Source organism: Hemibagrus wyckioides, linkage group LG09, assembly GCF_019097595.1.
Source record: "Hemibagrus wyckioides isolate EC202008001 linkage group LG09, SWU_Hwy_1.0, whole genome shotgun sequence".
NCBI classification, from domain to species: Eukaryota; Metazoa; Chordata; class Actinopteri; order Siluriformes; family Bagridae; genus Hemibagrus; species Hemibagrus wyckioides.
Genome location: NC_080718.1, coordinates 14,370,644 through 14,386,004, shown reverse-complemented (window position 1 = coordinate 14,386,004; position 15,361 = coordinate 14,370,644). Strand labels below are relative to the sequence as shown.

The window sequence follows — 15,361 nt, the reverse complement described above, 5'->3', positions numbered from 1 at the left end:
TTCAGTTTCCCTCTTACAACTGTATTTCCTACTGGCAACCAGTTCCCACTTACAGAAGCGCAACAATGGACGAAAGATTTACAATTAAGAAGCAGCAGCCTTTATTTTTGTCACATTTACATTGCAGCAAAAGTGAAATTCTTTCTTCACATATCCCAGCTCTGGAGGTTGGGGTCAGAGAGCAGGGTCAGCCATGATGCAGCGCTCCTGGAGCAGAGAGAGAGTTAAGGGCCCAAAAGTGGCAGCTTGGTGGTGCTGTGGCCTGAACCCTGAACCTCCGATCAACAAACCACTGCCTTAACCACTTGATCTACCGCTGTCCCCTATTCCCTACTATTCTGTTTTATAAGAAAAAACTAGCTTAAAAGGAAACAGAAGACATTTGGTGTCCATGGTGAGTGTACAAGCTAAATGTTGTTGTTGTTGTTCTTTAGTCTGCTCCCTATTTTTGAGGTCGCCACAGCGGATCATTTGGTCCACATGTTTTGATTTGGTACAGGTTTTATGCTGGATGCCCTTCCTGATGCAACCCTCCCATTTAATCCGGAATTGGGACCGGCACTGAGAATCAACACTTAAGTGGCTGGGTAAGCTCCCTGCCCGGGAATTGAGCCCGGGCCGCCGGTTTAAAAGCGAGGATCTACCAGGGCCAATCTCCTCAGTGTTTTACTTTCAACCCTCAACAGTGTCAGCGTGGTGAAAAAGCACCGACATAACATGAAACGTATCTGTGATACTCAGAATATCTATCCATATCACTTTATGTGATCTCAGACATGTCGTCTGTGGTTTGGTTGTTGCTGCTTGACTCGCTGGTTTGAAAATCTGCTAATCTCCAAGAATTTCACACATTATCTTTAGATTTTACACAGAATGGTTTAAAAAAATAAATAAATAAAGTGTGCAGCCTTTCTGTGAGCAGAGGAGCCTTGCTGAGAAAAGAGGTAAGGCAACTTGTCAGAATGTGTTAACTAAGATGAAGGCCATCTCAAATAATCACTCTTTACACCTCTGGGGAGCAGAAAAGCATCTCAGAAAGGCAACATGAATGTTTATGCAGGTTTGCTACAAAGCAAAAGCACTGGGTTCAGAGTACACTCTGAGATTTGTTGCGTACATTAATTGAAGTTCTTGATCTGTATCAGGCGCCATATCACCAGCATGAACATCCAGATATACAAGTGTTTCTTAAAATGTAGCTGGTGATTGTGTAATAAACTGACCACTACATGTCCACTAGAGCAGGGGTCCCGAACCATTTTTTGGAGCATTGACTGGTTGGATAACAGACAATTTTTCCGCGGCCTGAGGGGAAGGGGGGGTTGATTGGTAGGGGGAACTCTAAAATGACAGTTGTTTTTGGGTAATTTTAGTGTGGGTTAGCCTGTGGACTTACTGATGTCTGGAAAAACCCAAAACTGAATCAAATGCTGGAGTGAGGCGCAGATAAATCAATTACATATACATATATACATTTATATATATATATAAGTTTAATTTAAATGATTCACAGCCCGGTGGTTGGGGACCCTTGCACTAGAGAATCTACAAGCGACACAAGCAATGGTTGTGATGTAAACAGTGAGTAACACTACAGGATTGTTCACAACTAGTGCAGTAATAGAGTTTCACCAGCAGAGGGCAGCATCAGATGTCTAGTAAAGCACAAGCAGAATGCTGTGGCTTGTTCAGTCGCCATGAGATCAGCCTGCATGTGTGTGTGTGTGTATATAGATATGTGATTGTGTGTTAGTATTTGTTAAGGCTGACCTGTCCACCTCCTCTCTCAGACCACGATTCTCTTCCATAATCTGAGTGTTTTTACGAATCTCCTCCCCCAGACTTTCCCGCTCTTTCTGCAGAGACACTTCCAGCCCCTCCACAGCATCCTTCTGTTTCAGAAGCAGCCCATACCTCCACAAAAACAAATTATAAGCAGTTTAATATAGACAGCACATGATCACTGGCTACATAACACAAAAACACATTTACATTAGCCAAACATTTCCACTGCAAGTTAATGGGGAGTGAACAATCCATGCAATGAAATATTGAGTGTGTGACATGTGGTGTATAGAATAAGGAATGGCATCCCATCAAGCTTTAAAAGCTCCTAGACGGCTGGTATTACAGCTGATTGGCCATGTGACAGCCGTCTGCTTTAACTTCAAGCCCCAGAGACCTGCTACTGCATTATTCATGAGAGTGTGTGTGTATGAGAGCGTGTGTGTGTGTCTCTCTTTCTAAGTCTGACTAAACACTGGTCTGCCTTTCACAGTAAGTCTAAACATTAGGGACAATTTTCCATTTAGAACGGAAAAAGGAACATGACAGGCACGTGTGCGTCTGCACATGCTCATTAATGTGTAGTGCAGGTGATGCTTTAAAAATAAAGATTACATGAAAAAGAGTTTCCACAATGCCTCACTTTCAGCCACAACACAGTCAGCTGTTTAACACGCACCTACAGAACATGAGGATTAGAACTGTTCTACTGTTACTCTAACGCTTGGACACACCATTTCTCTTATACAGCATTTTAACTGTGGCTTGAGGGCTGGTTCCAGATGGGCTGGTTTGAGTATTTTAGAAAGTGCTGATCTCCTGGGATTTACACAGACAGACAGACAGACAGGCACACAGACAGACAGATAGATGCACACGTGCACACACACACACGGATTGACAAACAGAAATACACACAAAGACAGACAGACTGATAGATGAGACAGACACACACACAGACAGACAGACAGACACAGATACAGACACACCCACACACAGACAGACAGAAACACACAGACAGACAGAAACACACAGACAGACACACACTGAATGGCTTTTTGATACTTGGTGCACTTGAGCTTTGCCTGATGGTTGCTATTGCTTTACTTTTGTTCTCTCAGCAGTCCTCCTGGCTCAGTCACAGTGGCGTCTCCGTTCACACAACACACACATTCTTACTCTCATGTTACACACTGGCAACACAAATATACAGCCATGTTCACCTGGTACCCAAGAACAGCAAAGCTTATTCTTCATAGACTGCTTATCTAAGTTCTAGTTATGTAATGAAATAATTCTACAGTTAAATGATCCATGCTGCAGTTATGGGTCACACACGTCTGGTGATATAAGCACTAAGACACTACTATGGCACTGACTTGCTCTCCAGACTGCGGTGCTCCTGCTCCAGCGCTCTCTGGCTGCTTTTCAAGGCAGTGTGCTGGGTGATGAGCTGCTCGTATTCAGCTGCCTGCCTCTCGTGGACGCCGAGCAGACGCTCGTGGTCCTGAGCGACACCGTCACGTCTGGCTTGAGCCTCCTCACGCTGCCTCTGCAGAACCTCAGCCTCTGCCTCCAGAGTCTGCAGCTGGGTCTGCAGGGCCGTGTACTGAGCGGTCAGAGACGAGTTTTGAGATTTCAGGGTGGAGTTCTCTACCTAAACACACACACAAATAAATTCCATTAATACCTCAAGGACAATTTTTTAAACAATAAACACAATATTTAAGCATACAGAAAAGTCCAAACACATTTTGTAGATCAATGCAAAATAATCCACTGCTAAACATTTCTGTTGTGCCACTCAGGAGCCGATAATGAAAAGCCCTTGCCCTATCATATGCACATTTCATCTGTCTGTCTCTCTCTCTCTCTCTGTGTCTGTCTGTCTCTCACTCACTCTCTGTCTGTCTTTCACTCTGTCTGTGTCTCTCTTGTTCACTGTTTGTCTCTCACTCACTGTCTGTCTGTCTCTCTTTCACTCTCAGTCTGTCTGTCTGTCATTGTCTGTGTGTCTCTCATGCTGTTTGTCTCTCTTTCACTCGTTGCCTGTGTGTCTCTCACTCACACTGTCTCTCTCACTCTCTGATTATTGGTCAGTCTCTGTTTCACTCTTTGCCTGTCTGTCCGACTGTCTCTCACTCACTCTGTCTGCTTCTTTCACTCTTTTTGTCTGTCTCTGTTTCACTCTCTGCCTGTCTCTCTCTCACTCTCTGTTTGTCTCTCTCTCTCACTCTCTGATTGTTGGTCGGTCTCTGTTTCACTCTTTGAGTGTCTGTCTCTCTCTCACTCACTCTGTCTCTTTCACTCTTTTTGTCTGTCTGTCTCTCACTCTGTCTGTCTGTCTTTTTCTCGCATCTGCGAGTTCATGCATGCTACAGACGATAAGCGCACACACACACAGTACAGCAGCTTTAGATCACACACTCATGCTCTTTGCTCTCGTGCTGCCTGTAGTACCTGCAGTTTGGCGGTGTCTTTGTGAAGTGCAGTGTTCTGCTCCTGCAGTGTTGTGGCTTGTTTTTGCAGAGCCAGAGTCTGAGCATTCAGCTGTGTGTTCTGGGAGTCCAGCTGCTTCAGATGCTCTTTCAGTAGATGCTTCTCCGTCTGTAAGGATGCATTCTGGGAAACAGACAAACAGCAGATGAGGTCACCACCAGGACTCGAGTGGAGAACAACTAGAGAGAGAGAGAGACTCTAACGTTAATGAAAAGAAATGATGACATACATTCTTTTCCACGTCGATCAGATGATCTTTGAGTTTAAGCAGCTCAGCTGTGATTTCTCTCTGTTCCGTCTCCCATTTCTCTTGGTTGCTTCCAGACCTGCCCTGCTCCACAGCCTTCTGGGATATTTCAGAGTGGGCAGCCTCCTCCTCCTGCCTCTGCCTCAATGCCTCCAGCGTCTTCTTCACCTGGAGAGGATGAGCAAACGTAACACGAGAGGAGATGAAGAAAGAGTACGACAGAGTAAAGCTGCATCCCAAATGATGTTCTACACTATACAATACACACTCTACCGTCTAGTGTATGAATTGTAGAGCTGCAGCATCATTTATATTGAGCGCTAGCATTTCATTGGAAGCCAGCATTAGCGCCTGGTAGCCCCACCCCTCTTCCACAATGTAAGCGAACTGTTAAGTGTCCAACATTCCACATTTTTTAGTTGAATAAGTGCATCATCCAAGCACATGAAGTGCACTTCTTGTTGTAATTTTCAATAAGAACACTATAAACACTATTTACAGGACCTGATTTGAAACTGCATTAACATGTTGCGCGAGTGTGTACTGCGGTCTTACTGATGTGAGCTCAGTACGTAGCTGCTGGTTCAAGCTGCTGCTCTCCTCAAGGCGTGACTCCAGGCTCTGAATCTTTTCCTCCTTCAGCTCCAGGGAATTCTTCAAAGCTGACTCGATCTTTGTCTCCAGGATCCTGTACTTACTAAAGGGTCAGTGAAGGATTTCAATGAGATGATCAAGTTCCACTGCTGACGGAGCAACAGACTGAAAAGGGTATTTTTCCCCCTATTATCTATGATATATAACCAAATCTGCTCAAGTGTCTACTGCAACTATATAGAACTCATGCAAGAGTAATCTAAGAGCACTCAAAGACACACACACACACACATTACGGAAAGCTAATGGAATGTGAATGGTAGTAGTAAATATCCATAGCAGATTAAATTTCAGTGAGCACTAGGGAAATGTTGAGAAATGTCAGTGTCCAGGCTTGTTAAGCCTTTCAGATCACACTCTCCAAAACAGCAACAAGGAAAAAAAAAACAAAAAACGCAGAAGTAAAGTGAGATACAGAGAGAGAGAGAGAGAGAGAGAGAGAGAGAGAGAGCAAGAGGGAGAAATCTAATCTAGTGTACAGAGGGAACTCCTCCCCCGAGACAACTCTCCAGGATACATTCCAAACAAAATGAATAAAAGGCTAGCGTGGTTTCCAGTGTGCAGTGTTAGTCTCAACTACTTTCACATGAGAAATGTTATATCCACACTTTTGGATGCAGCCATGATCTCCACTCCAGCTATAAGGCTAGAGAGGACATGCATAGAAGTAGATTACACAACGGAAGATAAGGAGGAATGAAACTAAATTGGATCCTAAAAGCACATGAGAGAAAAAGAGAGCTTTCGATTCGGCTAAGTTCGTGCAGCTAGTTCCACTTTACTACTTCAACTCACCCTCTCCAGCTGGTAGAAGCATTCAAAAAAAGAAACGAAGACATGCCATGATGCATCTCATCCGCATACACTAGTTGGAAACTTGCATTTCTTATAAGTTTGAGGTAACATCATAAATTTGGTTCAACCCTTTCAGCAAGATGAAATGAGATAAGCTAATTGCACAGTGTGTGAAAACAGATCTCTGCAGTGCTTTTAACACATTATTCTAAGAAATGGAGAGGAAAGGGAGAATTGAAGTTGATGTAAACATTTGACAAGCAATTTGATCTTATTGCATCAAAATAAATAAATAAAGATACATCAGCAGATCCAGCTCCAAGACACAGGATCTGGAGGTAAAGTGGGGTAAAGTCCCCATAAACTGCAACGTGTAATCATTTATAATTGTGTGCAGCATAGCATGCATTTGAAAGAAGATTTGTGTGACATATAGGGCATTTTCACACTTGGTCTAAATTCTCGATACCAAGACTAAGTCTGAGCTCTATTTCCTGCATGGCTCCTGCAAAAAAAGTTTGGCACACCCCCTGTATCGTATTTATGCTTATTTAAATGATTGTGTGCTAATTAGTATGTTTGCAAGGCTGTTTTTTGGAATGTGGATGAAGCCTTTCATTGTATTATCATTTATAACTATTTCTGTCACTTGAGGTTTTTGATTCTTTCCTGGTTTGATTTGCTTAGCAGGCCCATGTACCTTTATGTGCAGCGCACACCATGCAAGTCTCTGAGTCACTGTGAAACAGAAAATGCACTGTGAAAGTTCACTCTTGACAGTTATTGAAGGCCAGCCTTTCACACATTCTGTGCTCTGCACCAGAGTTCATTTACATTTATGGCATTTGGCTATTCATCACCAACTGAAGAGGGGAGGTTTTAGGGGTTTTTCCTCAAGAACCCAGCAATGGTGGCTGGGAATTTAAACTCAATCAACCTTTCGATCAGTGAGCCAACATCTTAACCACTGAGCTACCAGCTCCCTCATCTGACAACAAGATTTCAGTTTCTTTGTACATGTTTGTCGAGACTGTACAATGGTTCCATATAACTATTTGTGCCAATAAAACTCTTGAACAGTGCAAGTGTAAATATGCAGGAATAAATTACTGAGGCACTGTAGTTGTGTGCACACTCACTTGTCCTCACAGCTGTGCTCCTCCTGCAGCAGTCTCTCTCGGTTCAGGCCGATCTTCTCCAGCTCATGATTGAGCTTCTCCAGCTGATTACACTGCTGCTGCACCCTCAGCTTCTCATTCACCAGCTCCTACAGCAGTCACACAGCACTAGGTTAATACGGTTTACTACAGAATTCAGGATCAAAAAGTCGTCAACGCTACTACATGCAGTACCTCTCGGAGCGTAGCCAAGGTCTTCTTGTCAATGGTGACCTGTTTCTGCAGTTCCTTGTTCTCTTTCTCCATATCCTTGACTCTGCTGGCAACCTCCTGGAGCCGTGCAAGCTCCCTGTTCATGGCCGTTCCCTCTTTTTCCATGTTACTCAGTTTAAGCAAGCTCTCCTCAAGTGCAGATTCTCTTACGTCTACTTGCTGCCTCAGTCTACGTGCCTCCCTTTCCAGTTGCTTCCTCTCTTTCTCAGCTTGGCCAAGCTCCTGCTCCACTCTCCGTCGCTCCTTCTCTGCCTCCTCAGCACGTTTCGCCACTTTCCTCAGCTCCTCCAGTTCATGACGCAGTTCCTCACTCTGGACTTCGGCCTCGTGCAGCTCATTCTTGAGCCCATGGATTTTGGTGCTGCTGCTTTCCAAGCTCTGCTGGAGCCGCTGGTTCTCCTTGTCAAGGCTGCTGCACTTGATCTCCAGTCTTTCGGTACGCTTGGCTTGGGAACGGAGCTCAGCCACAGTGCTCTGAAGCTCCATGTTCTCACTTTCCAGCTTCCTGTGCTCCTTCTCCAGCAGAGTCAGACGCATGTTGTCACTTTGTAACTCTTCTGCATCCTTCTTCAGCCCGCCGTTTTCCTGCTCAAGGATGTTGTTCTTGCACTGCAAGGCTTCAAGCTGCTCTTCAGCCACTTTGAGTGAAGTCAGCTCATCCTGGAGTTGATTCTGAGCACACTCCATACTCTTTACAGTCCTCTGCAGCTCCTTGGTGCATTTACGCTCACCCTCCAACTGCTTGGTGATCATCTGCTTCTCGTTCTCAAGCTGCACTAGCTGACTTCCAGTGTCTGAGATCTTCTGGTGAAGGATGCGATTCTCCATTTCCACCTCCCGTACACGTGCCTCGGTGTCCTCCTGGGCACGTTTCCGCAGGGAGTTCACAGTCTGGCTCAGATGCTCCTTTTCTCGCTCCAGCTCTGAGATCTGACACATACATTATTCAGTATTAGTGCACAGAATAGCTGAGGTTCATTCTGCCACCTTCATTACAATAAGTACTAATAGGCTTTACCTGTTTTCCCTTTTCTACACTGAGCTTTTCTAGATCATTCTCCAGTTTCTGCTTTTCCTTGATGAGCTCATCTCCAAGATTCTCCAAGTCCTTTATAGTCTGCTTTTCCTGGTCCAATTGAGTCTGCAGTCTCTCAAGCTAAGAACAGACCATAAATCTCTATATCAGGAAAACAAACCATAAAGAGTAAAGCACTAGTGAGATTCAGGAGAGATGAAATGTACCTTCTTGCTGAGGCCCTGGTTCTCCCTCTCCAGCTCCATGGTGTGGAGTTGACCCTCTTCGATGCCAAGTGTGGCTTCCCGCAGGTTCTGGATAGTGCTCTGGAGGCTCTGGTTCTCCTTCTCCAGCTTCAGAAGTCGACTGGATGCTGACTCGTTCATCTCAACCACAAAGGACTTACGTACTGCATGTGGACAACAAGAGAGGACAAGACATTCAGGACTAAGAAATTAGAGATCCCATTAGAGACCTTGTTGAGAGTTATTAATTACTAATACAATTTTAATAATATTTTTTTTATATGTGCAGCCTGGACAGCATATTCTGAACAGTGTAGTGTATTTTTTTTTAAATATCTCAGACTGACCGTCATTGACATCATTGTTCTTAGTCAGCTGCTCCAACTCCCAACCCAAGTGAGCAGATTCATTCATACTCTGCTTCTGTGAAATCTCCAGCATCATATTCTCCTCCAGCAGCTCCTCTAGACGCTTCTTATCACTGTCCCGATCCTTAAAATAAATAAATAAATAAATAAATAAATAAATAAATAAAAAAAACGGGGACATCAGCACATTTTCAATCCTATTCTCTCCATCTGTGTCAGAATCCTAATTTCCGAGCTGTGCTTACAATCTCCATATCATGCAGTTTGGAGCGTAGATGTAGGTTCTCCTTCTCCAGCTCATGCAGTTTGTCACAGCGCCCCCTAGCTGTACCCAGCTGCTCCTCCAGCATGGCCTTTGTCTCTAGCAGAGTCATATTGTCCTCTCTCAGCTCCTACAGATGGTTCAGAAATGATTAAACAAAACAGTGAACAACAAAATGAACTGCGAAGGATGAGAAAATACAGATAAACAGAAAATGCCTGCCACTGACAGCTGTGGAGCCCAGGCGAGCCAGCGGGAATCTGGCAGTTCAATGGCACGAAAGCCAAAGCCCACCAGCAAACTATGAGCACAGTGTATCTGTATATGTGAGGATTATTTCAAAAGCACAAGAGTTACCTCCATGCGGGCCTTGTAGAAGTGGACATCATGAAGTTTCTCTTTAAAGCGAGCAAGTTCTGTTTCGAGTCGATCCACTTTGCCGGCACGTTCCCTCAGAGCATCCACCTCATCACGATACGCACGTACTGAGCGAGCCTCTGCTAAAAGCTGCATGTTCTGCACATAAAGCAGCTCAATGTGAGCAAATGTGCACACAGACACACACACTCTATACAGAACTACAAACTTGTGGCTGAACATATGCCAAAACCTAAAATGTGGATATACTGATTATAATTAAAACAGCAGTTTGTAATTTCTACACCATATGGGTAGCTCTTTAGAGACAGGACTGATGGTCTGAATCCACTGCAGTATATGGCAGTATTGTTTTTCTAAGGTAGCTTTGAAACTCAGATTACTCTAGGTCTACAAATGTGCTTAAAATAAACTTTCACACAACCTGCAGAACAGTGAAATCTTATGATTGTGCAGATGGAGAATATACAGAGTTACTGTGATAACAGGGAGTTTGCAAAAGGTAGAACACACTGACCTCCTGTTTCAGCTTTTGCATCTCTGCATCCAGACGTTCCAGTTCATTCTTAGCATCGATCAGCTGCTCCGTCTTCTCTTCTCTGTGAGGACCACAATTCCAATATATTAACTGATTCTATCTGTCCACATGCCCAATTACACATCATACCATTATACAGTCATACAATTATACATTCATATAATCATACATTCGTACACCACACACTCAGACGTCAGTCATACATTCACACACCCATACGTCATACAATCATGCACGCATACACCAATCAGCCATAACATTATGAACACCTGCCGAATATTGTGTTGGTCCCCCTTTTGCTGCCAAAACAGCCCTGATCTTTCTGATGTACTCCACTAGATCCCTGAAGGTGTGCTGTGGTATCTGGCCTCCATGGGCCCCACCTTGCAACTTACACAACTTAAAGGATCCTTACAGGACTTAAAGGGTACTTTTGATAGATACTGACCACTGCAGACCGGGAACACCCCACAAGAGCTGCAGTTTTGGAGATGCTCTGATCCAGTCGTCTAGCCATCACAATCACACTGTGGATGGCTGCTGCATCTGCATCCCAACCAATCAGATGCGTTTCTTGTTTAACACATTAAAAGATCCTCTTATTTCTTATTTTTTTGAGTCTATGCAGTGACTGCACTTCAGTCGTTCCTACAGTCTGAAATCCCAGGAAAATGCAGGAAAATTAATAGCATTAATGCATTAGTCTAAATCAGTGGTGATGGAGTATTTAAATAGTAAATGTTTTACAGTAACCAGGCAACAGATGACATCTTTCTCTACTACTGCTAGGGATTTTCTCCATATCAGCAGTTTTAGTCTCTGAAGAGATCATGAAGACGCCTGCATCCTTGTCCCTACTGCTTAGTATTCAAGACGTGATCTTAATTATGCATTTCATCCATTGTAAAGTCTACAGTGTATTGCTTAAGAGACATGTAAGAACAAGGACCTTTAGTCCAGTGCAAAGCAGACAGGAATACAGAAAGACTGAAACTCATCATTACGTACAGTTCTTGGCGGAAGCGGCGCAGTTTGGCCTTGGTGTCTGCGAGCTCCACTGCCAGGTGCTGCCGTTCTTCTTTGGTTAGTATAGTGGGTTGAGAGGACTGGTCACTGGAGCAGTTTATGGAGTTAGGGAGTTGCTGCGACTGCAAGTAATCTCTCTCTTGAGTCAGCTCCAAGATCAGCTACCGAAAATAAATACATAAAATCAGTTTCATGCAGGAATTTATTGTGATCTTTTACCCTACTTGCTTTTCCTACATAAAGCAAATAAAATATAGTGCTGAGTTTGACAGAGAAAGTGAGCTTGCTTACTTCTGAGCTCTCGTCACGCTCTTCAACGAGTTTGCGGAGGTGAAAGGCCATGGTACGAGACACTGTGTCCAGGTCCTCGGCTGGCAGCTCCCCCACCTCCAGCCACTGCATGTCCAGAACATTCTCCTGGTTGTGAGTTACCTACATGGACAGAGGATGATACTCTCACACACTCATGAATACAAATGCTCCGTAACCGCATAATGAAATAAAAAAATTCAAATAAAATAGTTTGCACTCACTTCCTGGATATGAGAGACGATGGCTGCCTGGGTTTCGATGTCTAGCAGCTTAATCTTCTCAATGATTTCCTCTTTACGCTCACACTTCAGAAAGAGAAAGATAGGAGTGTTTAGAAACATCAGGTTCTGCTAAGCATTTTCAATGTTTTATAGTTAAAAAATAGCCAAACTTTTCCAGCAGGGATTGCAATGATTATGATCAACAAGAAATTAATCAATCTTATGTTATTCAGTGACAGCGAAGCAGGTGAGTGGGATAAAGCATGGGACAGACGCACTGATATAGTGTTAAATGTGCAGGCACAGCACAAGATAAAAGATAAGTTATAAAATGAGCTCTGAAGTGATACACTGCACACGTGCATGCTGTTTACCCTCCATCCAGCAAACAGGAAAAACCTGTGGAATCAGAACGGGAGCGAGAGAGGAGTGGGGGGAACAAAAGTGTTTGTGTTTGGAAGAAGATATAAAAAGACAGAAGTATAGTAAGCAGGAAGTCGTAGGATGTACCGCATGCATGTGACAAAAGAGGGTTTCAGACAAATATCAGCTGAGATATGGAGGATTTTAACTGGATTTATGAAACACTCTGATAACAATTCGCTTCCTTGGAAGTGAAAAGAAGAGGCATGTTCAGACACGACGATTTTACTGCTACGTACTGGAGGTATGAAAGCTAAAGGCAAAGGCATGGCTTACCTGAACGGCACAACCCAGGAGCAGCAGCAAAAGCCTCTTCATCTCCTCCATGCTCTTGCCTGTGACATAACATGTTATCATCACTCATCAGTATAATTGAGGTTTTAAAATGGAATTAACACTAATTACAACCCAAAATACCAAAACTAAGTACTAGTCAGCTAGACTTCTACCCAAGACTGCCTTTAGAATTTTATTATGGTGTAAAAGCATCTATTATCCTGCAGTCACATACAGTATGCCATAACTATTAATCAACTCTGAGCCATTATTAGTGGTCAAGCTGACACAGTGTTTTTTGGAGGCATGTGTTCATTCTGCAGCTTGTTTTTTTTCCCCTCAAAAAATTCTGTCATTCATTTTAATATGAAAAACAGTTTTGTTGATGCTTCTGCCACCTGAGAGAAGTATGGGCTCCTAGTTGGAACAATAGCTTAGTTTCAAAGGAAAACATGTGACTGATTTAGCCAGTAATATAAGGTGTGGGTGCATGTGTATCTAAACCCACACAAAAGTGTCCTTTGCTAACACTCTGGGGAGAACAGGAGGGAGTTGTCATGGAGTCATGTCATGTGTGCCCTTCCCAGCAGTGTACCCCATCCTCAGAGAGGAAAGGAAGACAAAGCCAAAGCACTTTCACTACATCTGCCTACTGGAACCTCCTTCATGGACTGGTTTTCACAGGGATGTTCATTTCTATAACATGACTAAAACTTTTCCATCAGGTTAAATACTTGACCACCAGGCTGTCTGGGAGATTCGCTTTTTTTTTTTAACATTATCCGGTTTGGACTGTGCCAACGTGCTGAAGGCAAAGGAAACTGCTGGAGGGGAGGCGAGGGTTGGGAGGAAGGTTATTTTGATAGCCTGCAGGAACCTACATGCAAAACTAGTGTACATCAGATCAGCTTGCCAAAACACAGCCTATCAGGAAGCAGCAAAGAGACAACAAAGTGTAAACACAACCCAAGAGACAAGCCTCTCTGTGTTATTCTGCAGGCTGTGCTCACAGGACCCCATGCCTGATCTTTCCATAAGGCTTTTCACACTTAAAATAGTTATCGTAAACCCCAAGTAAACAGAATCGATGCTTGTGTTATTTCATGTTTCACACAATTTTCCCCTGGGGTTAGCAATAAACCCTGGCTATTCATAATCCGAACTTTCACAATGTACATTCCTAAACCCATGGTTTTTGTTTTCTTCTTATTTGCATATTTGTGTTATTTACAACTATGACTAATTAAAAAAAACACACTGGACGGCCGCTATAATAAAAATGCCTCATCTCAGCTTTCGTGTCGGTGAGCCGCCAAAATTAAAATAAATAAATAAATAAATAAAATTCAAATAAAAATTTTATTTGTCTCACACACACAATTATAGACAATATGGCATGTAAGGAAATGCTTTTAATGGCTGTTACTGATTTAAAAACAAAAAACAAAAAGGCCCAGTTAATACTAAGGATAAAAGAATAAAAATAAGACAAGAGAAGAAAAGTAAGATGCAATAAAATAAAATGGAACAAAACAAAAAGTGCAAAAATCTGCAACTGTGCTATTGTACTCTTTCATTGCTTTGAAAAGTTTTTTTTTTTTTGTCTTTTTTCAGTTTGTTGTGTCCCCACTAAAGCATGTACTTCAGTGATGTTCATTGTTTTGCCATCTGATGCTACAGAGTCATTTTACTTAGTGTTCCTTTGTCATGGTTTTCATGGTTTTTCTGGCTGTCTGTTGCTACGTATCTAACGTTCATCTACCACCACATAACTTCACACTGTACATGTTTGACACAGCAATGCAGGGTTAACAATGTAAAGGTGTTAAATCTGCTTTAGAGCAGAGCTTGCAACCCTGGGTAAAAAGCTAGTTCTAAAACACCACTTCTAATACACCAGTGTGAAATGTTCCTCTATCTGGGGTTAAATGCAGGGTTTAGAACTTAAGCTCAGTGTAAAGTCTCTCACGTTTTAAAGTGTTTATAACAACAAAAAAAATGCCTGAATAATGCTGACTGATAAAATAAACAGAACAGAATCTGTAAGGACCATTAAGGCTGTCATCAGCTGATAAACTCAGTGTCACTCAGTAAACTCCCTGTCGCTGTCTGAGGTGTGTCCTGCTCCAGCAAAGTTTTCTGTCAGCACTCAGCACTCAGGCCAAGGCACAATAGCCTGCTTCCTCTAATCTTTTCCTCTTCCTCTAGACAATATAGGTCTAAAACATGTGCCAGTGATGTGAAGGTGAGGGCAGGACAGTCAGTCAGGGGATGTGTGGAGGAGTGAGGATATTGAACAAGACTACCAGAGATGAATAATGGAGTATTTGAACGTTCTAGTTCCCTCTCTTTCTCCGACCATCTTTCTCCATCTGTCAGTCTTTAACCATCTCTCTGTGCTTTTCTCTCTCTCTGTTCCTCTGTCACTCTCTCCATCTAGCTCCATCACTCTCTAGCTCTCTGTCTGCTGATCTTGCTCACATATATATATTTATTTAAACACTGCTGACTTTTTATACACCATTCATGCATATATATTCCCTAATCAGTTTCACGAACCTCCATCATGTTATTTCAAACAAGACAGCAAAGATAAGCCACTACTACTGAAAATCACATTTCACTACCTGACAATGGGTCCTTGGCGATGGTCAGAACGTTGGGTAACGTCATCAGAACGAGCTGCTGGAGATTTTCCTGTGTGATAGAGAGAGAGAGAGAGAGAGAGAGAGAGACATGAGAACTCAAATCCAGAACATGCTGCTTAACATAAAGGAGTCTTAATATGTACAAGCTTGACTAACAACTAAAGGTGATGTAACTAATCTGCAACTACAACTTTATCACCCTTCAGTGACGAGGTCATTTTAGGGCAGTGAGATAGCAGACACCCCCCAGTAACAAAAAGCTCCAACCGGCAGGGCAG

General features: G+C 43.0%; 1 protein-coding gene across 4 annotated transcripts in view; it reads right to left on the bottom strand.

Annotated features, from left to right (window-relative positions):
- ccdc88c (coiled-coil domain containing 88C) overlaps positions 1-15,361 on the bottom strand; it is a 51,209-nt gene that overhangs the window by 11,377 nt on the left and 24,471 nt on the right. For all 4 annotated transcript variants that reach the window (XM_058399198.1, XM_058399195.1, XM_058399196.1 and 1 more), the window contains 18 exons: positions 15,063-15,132; positions 12,436-12,494; positions 11,737-11,820; positions 11,495-11,635; positions 11,186-11,364; positions 10,157-10,238; positions 9,619-9,777; positions 9,245-9,391; positions 8,979-9,123; positions 8,614-8,795; positions 8,390-8,527; positions 7,333-8,301; positions 7,120-7,247; positions 5,087-5,228; positions 4,514-4,699; positions 4,246-4,407; positions 3,165-3,442; positions 1,771-1,914 (listed from right to left, as the gene is read on the bottom strand). In XM_058399198.1, coding sequence (XP_058255181.1) covers positions 1,771-1,914; positions 3,165-3,442; positions 4,246-4,407; positions 4,514-4,699; positions 5,087-5,228; positions 7,120-7,247; positions 7,333-8,301; positions 8,390-8,527; positions 8,614-8,795; positions 8,979-9,123; positions 9,245-9,391; positions 9,619-9,777; positions 10,157-10,238; positions 11,186-11,364; positions 11,495-11,635; positions 11,737-11,820; positions 12,436-12,494; positions 15,063-15,132 — 3,395 coding nt within the window. The remainder of the gene's footprint in view (positions 1-1,770; positions 1,915-3,164; positions 3,443-4,245; positions 4,408-4,513; positions 4,700-5,086; positions 5,229-7,119; positions 7,248-7,332; positions 8,302-8,389; positions 8,528-8,613; positions 8,796-8,978; positions 9,124-9,244; positions 9,392-9,618; positions 9,778-10,156; positions 10,239-11,185; positions 11,365-11,494; positions 11,636-11,736; positions 11,821-12,435; positions 12,495-15,062; positions 15,133-15,361) is intronic.